This window comes from Dipodomys merriami, unplaced genomic scaffold (assembly GCF_024711535.1).
Source record: "Dipodomys merriami isolate MVZ:Mamm:240054 unplaced genomic scaffold, mDipMer1.0.p SCAF_3868, whole genome shotgun sequence".
NCBI classification, from domain to species: Eukaryota; Metazoa; Chordata; class Mammalia; order Rodentia; family Heteromyidae; genus Dipodomys; species Dipodomys merriami.
Window position 1 is genome coordinate 1 of NW_027205457.1, and position 14,353 is coordinate 14,353.

At 39.3% G+C, this 14,353-nt stretch overlaps 1 protein-coding gene across 1 annotated transcript; it reads left to right on the forward strand.

Moving 5' to 3' along the window:
• Positions 1-6: 6 nt before the first annotated feature.
• Positions 7-13,939, forward strand: LOC138805112 (chondroitin sulfate N-acetylgalactosaminyltransferase 2-like; the record flags this gene model as incomplete). Its single annotated transcript, XM_069989682.1, has 6 exons — positions 7-319; positions 4,718-4,934; positions 7,786-7,887; positions 10,953-11,131; positions 13,127-13,221; positions 13,868-13,939. Coding segments are annotated over 6 exons (933 nt in total), but the record flags the coding sequence as incomplete, so codon positions are not given.
• Between the last annotated feature and the right edge of the window lie 414 nt (positions 13,940-14,353).

Genomic DNA, 14,353 nt, shown 5'->3' on the forward strand with positions numbered 1-14,353 from the left:
CAAGCACCTGGTGATCTTTTAGAGTTTCTTCATTCCCAGATTGACAAAGCTGAAGTTAGCATAGGAGCCAAACTACCCAGTGAGTATGGAGTCATACCCTTTGAAAGTTTTACCTTAATGAAAGTATTTCAGTTAGAAATGGGGCTCACTCGCCATCCTGAAGAAAAGCCAGTTAGAAAAGACAAACGAGATGAATTGGTAGAAGTTATTGAAGCTGGCTTGGAGGTCATTAATAATCCTGATGAAGATGATGAACAGGAAGATGAGGAAGGCCCCCTTGGAGAGAAACTGATGTTCAATGAAAATGACTTCATAGAAGGTAACCTGAAAAATATATTGGAAAACAGTTGTTACTATGACAGAGGCCTTGTATTATATGCTAGTATGTTAGACATTACCACAGTATTAAAACATGTAAGTTTTTACCCACTTCCACCAAGAATTTGAACCTGCTCATTTGGAAAAAAGTTATAATGAGTTCTGATTTAAAAAAAAAACAAGAATAAGGCTTAGAGAGACAGAATATATTTAAGCCTAAATAGAAGATTAGGGAGGTTAAAAGGCTCTTGTGGGCTGTGGGTATGTTTGCAGCTGGCTGATTTGCATTCCTTTCTTATCTAATCTTGATGGTTCCTTTTTTCTGGTTTTTTAAAAAAAATGTATGAACTAAAGATCAAACTTGATAAGTAAACCATTTAAAGAAAAAAATCTAATTTAGTAGACCAATAGTTATTTTCCATTTGGAGAAAGACATGTATAGCTTTTCATTTGGACATTTAAAAAAGTAAGAAAAGAGCATATTTTCCCAATGTGGTTTGCAGAAAGCACTTTTTTTTCTTTTTGGTGCCAATCCTGAGGCTTGAATTCCAGATAGGTGCTCTTCCTGACCTAGAACTACCATATAAGCTGTAGCTCTACTTCTGGCTTTTTGGTGGTTAATTGAAGATAAGTATCTCATGGATTTTCCTGCCTGGAATGTCTTGGAACCTCAATCTACAGATTTTAGTCTCTTGAGTAGCTAGGATTACAGATGTGAGCCACCAGCACTGGGCTTACTTACATATTTGCAAACCACTTCTAGCTTTTACATGTGAGAGAAAACATGCAAGCAACCTCTCTCTCTGGACCTGACTTATTTCACTTAACATAATTTTTTCCAAATCTTTCCATTTTTTTGCAAATGATGCAATGTTCTTTGTAATGGATAAATAAAATTCCATTGTGTATATTTACCCCATTTTCTTGATCTAGTCATCAACTGACGGGCATCTGGGCTATTTCTATACTTTAGCTATGGTAAATAGTGCTGCAATGAACACGGTTATGCTGGTGGCTTTACTCTATCCTGGTTTGTAATCTTTTGGATAAATGCCTAGGTGTAAACCATACTGCTTTCCAACATGGCTTAATAAGCTTACATTCCATCAACAGTGTATCAGGTTCCCTTTTGCCCACATACACACCAGCATCTGTTATTGCTTGTATTCTTGATGATAGCCATTCTATGAAAGGTGAAAGCTCAGTGTTGTTTTGATTTGCATTTCCTTTGTGGCCAGAGATGTTAAGCCTGTCTTTATGTGTCTATTGGCCAGTTTTACTTCTGAGAAGTCTCTGTTTTTATTTTATAGCCCATTTGTTAATTGGGTTGTTGATTCCTTGAGGGTTTAGTTTTTTAAGCTCTCTATATTCTGGATATTAGGCCATTGTCTGTGTATAGCTGGCAGAAATCACCTATTCTGTAGCTTGTTGCTAGATCCTTTGCCATACAGAAATTTTTTAGTTGGATGCAGTCCCATTTATCAAGTCTTCCTTTGATTTGTTGTACTTCTGGATTTTTACTCAGAAAGTTTCTGCCTATGCCAAGGAGTCCTAGTGTTTCTCCTACTCCTTCCTGTAATAGTTTCATGGATTCAGGTCTTATATTGACATCCATTTTGAATTTATACTGGTGCAAGATGATAGGTAGTGATCCAGTTTGAGTTTTCTGCATGTGGATAACCAGTTTTCTCAGCACTATTTGTTGAACAGGCTCTTTCTTCCAGCCTCTGGTTTTGACTCCCTTATCAAATATTAGATGGCTATAGGTCTTTGGGTGTTTCTGGGTCTTCTATTTTGTTCCATTGCCCTCAGGCAGGCCTGAGCTATACTAATGAAAACAGCTTGGTACTAATACAAAATCCAGCCCTTTTTTGCACTGATTTTTTTTTCCTGTGTGTACCAGTATTGGAGCATCACATTCTTGCTCAAATTGTTTGCTCATAGCTGGTGCTGTACCACTTTAGCAAGCCTCTAATCAGGCATTTTTTTAGTTATTTGGAGATGAAGAAGACTTAAGGAGTTTTCTGCCCTGGATGGTTTAAAACTTTGACCCTCTGATCTCAGCCTCCTGAATAACTAGACTTAACAAGTATTAGCCACTGGCACCCAGTCTTGTACTGGTTATTTTTTTAATTAAATTATTTTTTAAGTAGTTGTATAAAGGAGTTGCCATCAACAAAGCAGTTTATGTATGCAATATATCTTGATCAATGTCACTTCTTTCAAAATTCTTACCCATCCCTCCCCTACCTACCCTTTCCCTTACTCTTCTTAATTTTGCATTCTTGTCTGCCTTTCCCCAATCTTTTCCTCTTCATTTGTCTACTCCTTTACCCCACCCCACCCCTTTGGAGTACCCACTTTGGTATGTTATTTTGCTGAACTTTGATTTTGGCCTTCTAAGGAATTACACTATTTGAGATCTCCCTTAACTCTACCATATTTCAGTTAATACATTTCTTCTATACACTTGCATACCACCCAGTGTATTTACTTAAGAGTTTGTAAGCTAAATCTAGCTTCCACATATAAGGGACAACATGGATCCTTTGTCTGTCTGGACCTGAAATAGAGTTTTACTTCCTGCCTGACAATGCACCTGCACCTCAATTCACCTACTTTAGGCCTCCTGTCTTAGCTAAAATAACAGACATGCACCATCAGGCCCAGCACTCAGTTGAGAAGGACTCTTGTGAACTTTTCTGTCCAGGCTGGCCTCAAACAGCAGTCCTCCCAATCTCAGCCTCCCAAGTAGCTTGAATTACAGTTGTTAGCCTGTCTGTGCATAAATATTTCCTAAAAGTTCTTTTTTTGAGCTAGGTGTCATGCATATAATCCTAGTTACTCAGGAGACTGAGATCTGAGGATTCTAGTTCAAAGCCAGAAAGTCCATGAGACCCTTTTATCTCCAATTAACTACTAAAAATCCAGAAGTGGGGCTGGGCTCAAGCTCAGGGACAGTGCTTAGGCCTTGAGTTCAAGCCCCAGGATCAGCGCGTGCGCGCGCGCACACACACACACACACACACACACGTTATTTTTTATTAACAGTTTACCACATTCAGTGTTTTGTTTTAGTCCAAGTCATGACTCCCAAAGCAGGACAGGTGCTTTGTTAGCGCATTTCAGCCAACCTCTCCTGTGACTTCCTCTTTTTTCTTCTGGCACTTTTCCTGCCATTTTTGATGGATTCTTTCAAAACTCTTGTAATTTTCCTCAGCGTTTTTTTTGTCTTCTCACCTTAGGTTGATGGCTTAGGGAAGAATTGAAAATGGCAAAGGAAATAAGATATAAGTAATATGTGAAATGTTCTAACATCTACTCTCTCTAAAATGAAAGGAAGCTATAACAACTTTATATTTGGCAGCTTGGAACTAACTCTTTTCTTCTCCACTGTGCCATTGACCTTTCTCCTAAAATAATTATTAGATAACTTATGTTCCTCTTCCAAACCTGAGCTCATATGTTGCTTCTTTCAGGAAGTAATCTTCAACCTCACTTCTAGATAGACTATAAACCTCAGGAATATTGGGACAAATCTCTCTTATATACTAATTTATTCTCATATTTTGACTAACACATGTATAAGTCTTACCTTCTTTCTCCTGAGTGTGACACTGTTTAGCAGATGACTGATATCTAGCAGATGGCTCATGCTTGTAATCCTAGCTACACCAAAAGCTGAGATCTGAGGATCATCGTTTGAAGCCAGCCCAAGCAGGGAACTCTTCAGCAGATTCATATCTCTAATTAACCACACTCCCCCATCCCCCCACTCCCTAGCTCCACCCCTAAAAAGCTGGAAGTGGAGCTATAGCTTAAGTGGTAGAGTGTCAACTTTGAGTCAGAACAGTAAGGGACAGTGCCCAGGCCAAGTTCAAGCTCCAGTACTGGCACACACACAAAAAAAAGTACTCATTTTTCTTTGTCTGACTTTACTTTATTCAATATACTGCCTGCTTATATTTCTGTCTTCCTCACTGAACCGGCCCTTCCTCACAGCTGAGACCATAGTTATCACCAGTAATTGATATGAAGAGAATTGGTTCATTTTTTTGAGTTGAACCAAACAATAGAAATTTTGACGCTTGGATTCAAATTTAATGTTTCTAAAAATAATTTGTCATGTGGTTACTGTAGTGATTGACTTTCAAAAGCTATTTTACTGTATGTGGGTTATTTTATGGTCTGATTAATAAAGCAAAGCAATAAGCTTCCTTAAAAAAAAACTAAAAATAGTTGTTGTTATTGACTGTTCAGTATGTAAAAACTACTTTCACAAATAGATTTTAAAAAAACAACCTCTATAGTTCTAGTTTGATCTTTGACTGTAAAGCCTGTATTCCTATGGAATGTGTAAACTTTGACATGAATATGTCTCTGTTCCAAACTCCTTCAGGTTATTATCGCACAGAAAAAGATAAGGGCACACAATATGAGCTCTTTTTTAAGAAAGCAGACCTTATGGAATATAGACATGTGACCCTCTTCCGCCCTTTTGGACCTCTTATGAAAGTGAAGAGTGAAATGATTGACATTGCTAGATCAATCATTAACATCATTGTACCTCTCGCTGGAAGAACTGAAGCATTTGCACAGTTTATGCAGAATTTCAGGTAACTGGTGGGGCTTCTGAATTTGGCTAAGTTCTTTTAAAAAAGAAACAAATCATATTTTGTGCAGATTGGTTTAATTCACTTCACTGCATATAATTGCTTAGAATTCTAGAATAATTTCATAGGCTTTAGGAGAATTTTACGTCTGGCCTTCACAGATGTAGTATATTGTGTTTCTTGATGGTTGGAGCTATGAAATATATTGAAGTTGACAACTATTAGAAGCTAATTTAGGTGAGTTGTGGAAGTGTGTGATTCATTTTAGAACAAGTTATTAAAAAATCAATTGTACAGCCAGGCACCCATGGCTCATGCCTGAGTTCAAGCCCTAGGACCAGAATCAAAAAAAAATTAAGCATATTAAATCCGTTTATATTAAGGACAGTGTGTGTGTGTGTGTGTGTGTGTGTGTGTGTGTGTGTGTGTGTGTGTGTGTGTGTGTGTGTGTGTGTGTGTGTGTGTGTGTGTGTGTGTGTGTGTGTGTGTGCGCGCGCGCGCGCGTGTGCTGGTAGTAGGGCTTGAACTCAGGGACTTGACACTGTTACTTAGCTTTTTCGTTCAAGGCCGGTGCCACTTGAGCTACACTTCTACTATGAGCTTTTTGATAGTTAATTGGAGATAAGAATCCTATGAACTTTTCCTGACTGGCTGGCTTTAAATCTCTTTACTCAGAAATCAGCCTCCCTTACTAGCTAGGATTACAGGCATGAGCCAATAGTATCCAACTATTTTAAGGATAACTCAAAGGACATTTTAAGAATAATTGATATTTTCATGACTTTTGACAGATATATTCCCAAACCACAACACCAGTCAAAATATAGAACATTGTTATCTCCCAAGACAATCCCATGAGGACAATTTGAGTTTTTCAGGTTAAAATAGCCTCAAAACTTTAAAAAAAAAATTCATCTAAAAGTGGGAGAAAATTATTCCCGTTCAAGAAGCAGAATACTTATGTTTTTCTCTTTTTGGCCATTAAATTTGGATATTTCAGCTGGGCACTGGTAAATCACACCTGTAATTGTGGCTACTCAGGAGGTTGAGATCTGAGAATCCCATTTGAAGCTAACCCAGGCCATAAAGTCCAGGAGACTCCTATCTCCAATTAACCAACAAAAGCCAGAAGTGAAGGTGTCATTCAAGTAGTAGAGTGCCAGCCTTGAGCAACAAAGCTAAGGGGAAGTGCCCAGGTCCTGGGTGCAAACCCCAGTACACATACACATACACACAAATCAGATATTTCAAAACATGGAGTCTTAAAAACTTAAATTTTGTTCATTAGAGTAACTACTTAAGAAAAATGAAAGAACAAGTGAGAAACTACTATATCTATCTATCTATCTATCTATCTATCTATCTATCTATCTATCTATCTACCCGTGAGGACTGGTATTTTTTTGTTTTAAACTTACAGTTGCTACATGTTTTAATTAACATACTAGTTTTAATGCTTTATAAGCCCAATCTTTAGTTTCATAAGATTAGTCAGCACCATTCTGAACAGAATATCTTTTTGTGTGTGTGCAACAGTGCTAGGGTTTGGACTCAGGGCCTTGGTTTTTGTCCCTGAACGTATGTGTTCAAGTCTAGTGCTCTACAACTTGAGCCACAGCTCCACTTCAGGCTTTTTGGTGGTTAATTTGGAGATGGGTCTCGTGGATTATCCTGCCTGAGTTGGAAGCACAATCCTCAGATCTCAGCCTCTTCAGTAGCTAGGATTACCTGATTAAATGAGCCACTGGCACCTGACTTGAACAAAATATCTTGAATCCATACTTCCAAATGAGTTTTACCTGTTTCAAATACCTTCTCTGGATATGAGCCCCTAAATCATACTTTTTTGCTTCTCATGGAATTGCTTTCAGAGCCTACATTATTCTTATGTGACTCATGGCAAATAGTAATTCATTGACAGCAGATATAATTTTGCAATTAGCCATATTGAAGATATAACTCTTTGATCCAAAGTTTCAATGTTTATGTCTTATCTGAAATGACCTCTTTGAGTAGCTTATAATGGGTTTCTGAAAGCAATGTCAAAGCAGTTGTTTAAGAATGTTTGGAAATGTGGCAATAATGTTGGATTGTGTCCATACCTCTGAGAGGAGGCACTCCATGACATAGACTTAGCACCTTTCCTGGTGTGCTTTCAACATTGTGCTTCTGTGTTAATACTTTGTGTTATTTCATTATGTGCCATTGTGCCTTTTTCATTTTCTTGTCAAAACTTCATGTGAGCCAGGTGCCAGTAGCTCATGCCTGTAGTCCTAGCTACTCAGGAGGCTGAGATCTGAGGGTTGCAGTGCAAACCCAGCCTGGGCAGGAAAGGCCATGAAACTCTTTATCTCCACTAAACCACCAGAAAACTGGAAGTGGTGCTGTGGCCCAAGTGGTAGAGTATTAGCCTTGAGCTAAAGAGCTGAGGAACAGCGCTCAGGCCCAGAGTTCAAGCCCTATGACTGACAAAAACAAAACAAAAAACTTCATGATGTTATCAGTCAGGTGCCAGAGGCTCACTCCTGTATCTTAAGACTCTGGAGGCTGAGATCTGAGGTTTGTTTGAAGCCAGCCCAAGTAGTAAAGTCCATGAGACTCTTTATCTCCAATTAACCACCAGAGAGCCAGAAGTAGAGCTGTTGCTCAAGTGGTAGAGTGCTTGCTTGCACTGAGCAAAAAAAAAAAAAAAAAAAGTCCTCAGGGATAGCCCCTAGGCCCTGAATTCAAGCCCCAGGACACACACACACACACACACTCACACACTCACAACACACACACACACACACACGCACACACACACACACCATGTAATTACATTTTTGAACAAACTTTTATTTTTTATTTCCATTAGGGATGTTTGTATTCATCAGGACAAGAGGATTCATCTCACAGTGGTGTATTTTGGTAAAGAAGGACTGTCCCAAGTCAAGTCTATCCTAGAATCTGTTACAAGGTTGGTGAGTCATGTCCATAGGAAGTTCTTGATAAATAATAATAATAATATTACAAGAATGCGAACTTCACTTTAGGCACAAACCTGTAATCCAAGTACTTGGGAGGCCAAAGTGGGAGGATCACAAGTTCAAGACCAGCTTGGACTACATTGACCTTGTCTCACTCCCCACCCCAAAGAAAGAATGAAGATTTTAGATGTTTAGAGTTAATTTTGAATATTTGCTGTTTGAAAGTTGGCTGGTGGGTGGTGGTAGTGATAGTAAACCCTTGTGCCCTATGCCACCCTATCCCAGCTCATCTTCCTTAGCTGTGCAGTGGACAGCCTGGTGTGCTCAGGATCTTCTCCTTCAGCTTACCTGTTGTGTACTTGCTGCTGTTTTCTCCTTTGCTAAGGTAACTTCCTGCCCTTTGATAAAATCTCCTGAGGTTATTTCTTACTGGTCACTTTGCTTTCCTTCTTTTTCTCAAATCCTTTTTTCTCCCCGTAGATGATGCTTAGGTCTCCCTCATCTTCCACCAGACCCTACAGTAGCTACTATTTATGTTTCGGTCCTCTCTCACCCAGACCTCACAGTGCAGTGGTGTGGAGGCAGCCCACATCTGATGATGTACCTAGAGCGGGCTCAGAGGTAAATGAATAGTAGCTACATAACACTTTTCACTCTTTAGCTTTCAGTCTCTTCCTCTGTAAATTGTGGGTCTACAGGTATGACTCAACTACCAAATTCAGCCTCTTTTCTGTCACCATCAATAGCTTTTTATACCAATCTTAAATGTTCTCTTTTATCTGAGATCCTGACTCAAACTTGGTATCTGATGCTTACTGCTCGTTGGCAGGTGCCCTACCACCTGAGCCATGCCTTCAACCCCTCTTAAAATGTTCTTAGGTTTGTAAAATGTGAATATGTTCTAAATGTAAATATGTTACAAATTATTAGATCCAGTGTCTTCAATCATGTCAACTGGATCCTATGCTTGTTGTTACCTTTCTGCTTTTTATGTCCATTCCTAAAGAGTACAGATCTGACCAGCCATTCTTAACCATTCAACTAGCATTTGTTGAGGGCCACCTACTGTGTTCCTGGTACTCTGCCTGCAATTCACTGGCTGAGGTAGTTGGATGAAGACTAGGCATGGCTAAGTCTTCCCCTGTGCTACAGGGACACAACCTTGATGTGCATAATCAGGGCTCGCCACCTTTTACTGGTCCTCCTTCAGCTGAGAACCACAGTCTTCCATTCTTTACCTCTAATTCCCTCTGATGAGTTACTTCCTGATTATGTCCCAGAACCTCTTCCCTATCCCTTCCTTGCTACCCTTACCACATAACCTCAGTTTCCCCTTCCTCCATTTCTTCCCCTTCTTTCAAGTGCCTACTTAGTACCAATCACTGAATTACTAAAGTTAGCACTGTGTTGTCAAAACTCCTGGGTTGAGAGGTTTTACCTCGAGTTTTCCTGAGAAGCAGTATTTAAGAGTCTTGGATGTATCCCAGAAATGAAAACATTATTACAACCAAATTTGGGGAGGAAAAAAAATCAAATAACTTTGAGGTATCAGGAACTAGAACAGGAGCCTTGAACATATCTGTTTTCTTTGAGGATTGGCTTGCACCATATTGTGAGGGATGTGGCTATTAGCAGCTGTGGGCTCACATCTTTGCCATCAGAGAAGAAAGAGCTTTCTATCAAAACAAAACAAAAAAGGAGAAGCAACCTTTTCCCCATCTTGAGCCAATCACTGTGGCCGGGTGGAGTGGAGCTTTTAGGATTGGTACCACTTGAGCCTGGTTGCCCCACCCCTAGGAAATTTCTGTGGTGTGAGGGACATTTTGGGATACGTCCCTCTTCCACGTGGTGCTGTTCATACAGGATAGTAAAGGGCCGTATTCCCCAAAGAAGAGAGAGCTTTCATAGGCCATGAGATGGGGAGTACATGGAGTTTCCTCTGGGCACTGTATGAGCCTTTGCTTCCATTTCTTCCCCTTTCTTATGCTGTGTTGTTGCAAAAGCAGTCTTCTGCATAGACTGTGTATGCTCAAGGATCTTTACCTGTATTGTCTGGGCACTGGAGCACTCATTAGAAAACGTAGAGGCTCCACTCCACACTTGTCTGCATCAGTGAGTCTGAAGGGAAGCTGAGAATTTGCATCCGACTCCTTGCCAGCAGGCTGTACTGCTATGGGTTTGGGGGCCTTACTGTGACAAGCACTGTCCTGGCAGAAAAACCGGCTAGTTTCTCCTTGCCAAGTCCTTTTAACCTGGCATGGAAGGTGCTCCTCTTATTCTATCCTATTTAATTAGTTCTGTGATCTGATGTTCTTACTTTTCTCATTTAGGGCCCCTTTGTTCCTATCTGAGAGCTTTCCCTAAAATGTTGTCCAGTGTTTTACCTCTTTGCTTTGGAGAATAAATATTTGACATTTATACTCTTTTACCACTGGATTCAGGATTCTAATGAAGGTATATAACTGAGGTTCACATCTGACATCTCTTCACTGCTCCAGACATAAGCAGTCTTTTTTCTGGGAACTTCTGTTCATTCATTCATTCAGCAGATTTTTTTATTGCGTTCCTACTTTGTGAGAGGTACTTTGTGATAGTAATGCACAGAACAAAATCCTTGGTCTCATGGAATGTGGAAGGCGATGCCCATACCTGAGGAGGAATCTAAAAGAGAGTCAGGTGGGGCTACTTGCAGTGTATGGGCAGGACCCATCTGACAAGGGAGTATTTAACAAAGACCTAGAGGAGGAGAGAGAAGAGTTCCCTGCATGTCGTTTAGTCATGTGGAATGCATTATTAGTTCCCCACTTTATGGCTGTTTTTCCATGTGTATATGTATCCTCTCCCCAGTGAGTTTTACGATCTCAAAGGGCAGTAGTCCCCTTGTAAATCTCACACCACCAGTATGCTGAGGCACTACCTCAATTTAGGGCAGCTAAGGACTAGCCTCTTGATGATATGGTACACGTGAAGTATAAGCCATTTCGTAATTCTGATGAAGGAAAAGCTTTAATTTTTAAGTGGGACTTACTGTTTGTTATATGTGCTTTCCTCATAGTGAGTCTAATTTTCACAATTACACCTTGGTCTCACTGAATGAAGAATTTAATCGTGGACGAGGACTAAATGTGGGTGCCCGAGCTTGGGACAAGGGAGAGGTCTTGATGTTTTTCTGTGATGTTGATATATATTTCTCAGCCGAATTCCTTAACAGCTGCCGCTTAAATTCTGAGCCAGGTGCGTAAAACATTGGTAGATGAGCTAGAGTATAGAATGCAGAACCGTGCCGGCATAACCCGTATGTTGAATCAAACTAATTTGAGAAAAAGTAAGTTTTAATTAAGTCCTAGAATATATTTTCTTAAGTTATACGAGGTACAATGTAACTGGAATGCTAAGTAGCAGTTTATCCCCTTTGTTTTCTTGGGGTCAGATTCCAATGGCTGAATTTGAAGTCAGATAAAGAAATACAAAGGGCTTTGTGGCACAGCTCAATGATGGACATACTGGGTTCAGTCCTATCAAAGAAAATTTTAAAATGCAGAGGAATAGAAATTTGGAAAATGAGGGGCTGGGAAGGTGGCTCAGTGGTAGAGCGCTTGCCTTGCATGCATGAGGCCCTGGGTTCGATTCCCCAGCACCACATAAGCAAAAAGAAAAAAGCTGGAAGTGGCGCTGTGGCTCAAGTGGTAGAGCGCTAGCCTTGAGCTGAAGAGCTGAGGGACAGCACCCAGGCCCAGAGTTCAGGCCCCACGACTGGACCCAAAAAGAAAAAAGAAAAAGAAATTTGGAAAATGACAAGGAGAAAGCAACTCCAGTTGGAAAAAGAGCCACACAGGTGGTATGAAGATGTAAGAACCAGAAGTACTCAGCCTCAGCCTCAGGCAGATAGCAGCCCCACATCCATGTATGCAATTGCATGCATATGATGCACAAGTGCTGGGGTCTAGAGGCAGGTAGTGTTTGGATTCCGAGTTCATTTTGAAGTGATTTACAATACTTTGCTTTATGTTGTAGATATATTTTGGAAATGAATGAGCAGATGAAAATTTTATAAATCAAATGTCTTTCAAATATAAAAAGAAGTCTTCTGTATTAAAGAACTGCAACAGGAGAAAAAGTTCAGGGACTGTATTGTACGAGATGGTGACTTGTTTTAATCATTCACACAGAATATGCATCTATCAAAACCTCATGCTGCATGCCACAATATGAACAATTTTGTCATTTAAAAATAATTCTAAATTTAAAAAAATAGTAAACTTTTTTGCATAGAAATCTTCATAGCATATAAATTTGTATTAATCATTTTGATTAGGGAAAGTTGACAAGAACCTTCTGAGTAAGTGTGGGTTAGGTGTGTTTTACTCCATAGAACATGAAATTTAAAATGTAGGTGCTGAAAGAGACATTTGCTCAGGTGAAAAGGATGTATTTAATATCTAGAAATCAATTGTCCTGGAAGCTGAGCTGAGCTAACCCAGAGGTAGTATTTAGTCTCCAGATTATAATTGCATTTTGAAGTTATTACTACATTTTGGTTTATGTGGCAGATAAATGAGCTTTAAGAAAGGTCCATGAGCCTGCTAGGGATCCTATATTAAAAGACAGCGTGTCACTCCAGGCTTCTCGTCATGCTACCATGCTGAATGAAGCCAATCATACATAGAGAGGGTTCCTCCATTGAGGGGTGATGGCCAGTTAGGCACTAAAGTCCCTTCAATGCACTTAGCTGAAGTGATTGCGCTATTATTCCACATGTTTTTAACCCTAACCTTCTCAACTTTTCCAGATCTCATATCAGTCTTCAGTTCTATATTTTAATTGTTCCTTACATGTATATGCAATGTACAGTATTCTTTGGATTATCTGTTATTAATGATTGAGTTTGAAGTGTGGATTTAGCAGAAATTTCTAATTTCTTGGTGATGCTCAGAGGTTAGCCTCTATTTCTCATTGCTGATTAGGTAAAATAATGAATAATAACATATTCACCTAATGAATAGTAATACTTGTGTGTATCTGTCTCCTAAAACTCAAAAAGAATAAAACAGGTGCACTCTTTAGTCTGAATTTTTTTCTATTTTGCAGTTAGAGCTTTATAGCATTGTTATATTCATCAAATCAACAGGATATTCTGAAGCTTGAATAAAGTCTCAGTTCATATAATAATAATCAGTCTTTTATTTAATGGCTTCATTGTATAATAAGAACACATATTTTTATTTATAGGTAAAAAGGTGTTCTACCCTGTGGTGTTCAGTCTTTACAATCCTGCTATTGTTTATGCCAACCAGGACTCACCACCTCCCGTGGAACAGCAACTGGTGAGACACTGACTTTATTGGAAATGTTTTTCCTAGATTCCTTTATGTGTGTTGTACAAATAGAAAATAGAGTTTCAATTAAAAACCAGGCATCAGTAGCCATGCCTATAATCCTAGCTGTCTAGAGGCTGATATATGAGGATCAGTGTTCAGAGCAAGCCCAGTCAGGTAAAGTTAGTTAAGTGTAACTGTGGCTCAAGTGGTAGAATGCCAGCCTTTAGTAAAAAAACTAAAGGACAGAGCATAAGCTCTGAATTCAAGCCCTAGGACAAGCACAAAATAAAACCCAATTCTGTAGTCCAACCCCTAGTAAAATGCTTTTACTTTATTCCTTCAGAATCTAGTGCAGTGGCAAGGGGAAAAAGTTGAGGACACAGAGGGAAAAGCTCATGTTCCAGAATGTGGAAATTATACAGTCCTTCTTGCCAACTTCCTTTCAGTAATATTTAAGATAAAGTGAATAAATCTAAAATGAAATTAATGTTTTAAAAAAGCCCCACTAACTAGAAATTAAAATTACTCTGCTAAGCAAGAGGGAACATTTACTAGAATTAAGAAATCAACATTGGTAAGTTACTGCTACTAGCACTTTTAAGAGAATTTTACCAGTTCTTTCTATTAATGTTCTTTTTGTGTTCTATTCCAGTGGCATTTAGTGGAATCTAAACATTGAGAAAAAGTGAAAACAATAAACTAAGAAGTCAAAGGGAAAACTACAGGGAAAGAAAGATAGATTGAGGCAAAATTAGTGAAAGCTGAAATAGATAAGTGCTTAGTACTTACAAGCAAAGGTAATTCTTTAGAAAATGAATGACAAGAGTGTAACAGGACTTTAGGAGGTGGGAATCAGCAGGGAAGGGAGAGGTGAATCGGATCAAAATATAATGAAACCCACTAAAAATTGTTTAAAACAGGTATCATTAGCTCGAGCCTGTTCCTAACTACTCAAGAGGCTGAGATCTGAGGATCAAAGTTCTAAGCCAGCCTGGGCAGGAAAGTCTATGAGACTCTTATCTCCACTTAACCAGAAAAAAAGCCAGAAATGGAGCTGTGGCTCAAGTGGTATAACACAGCCTTGAGCAAAAAAGCTCAGGGACAGCACCCAGACCCTGAGTTCAAGCCTCAGAACTGG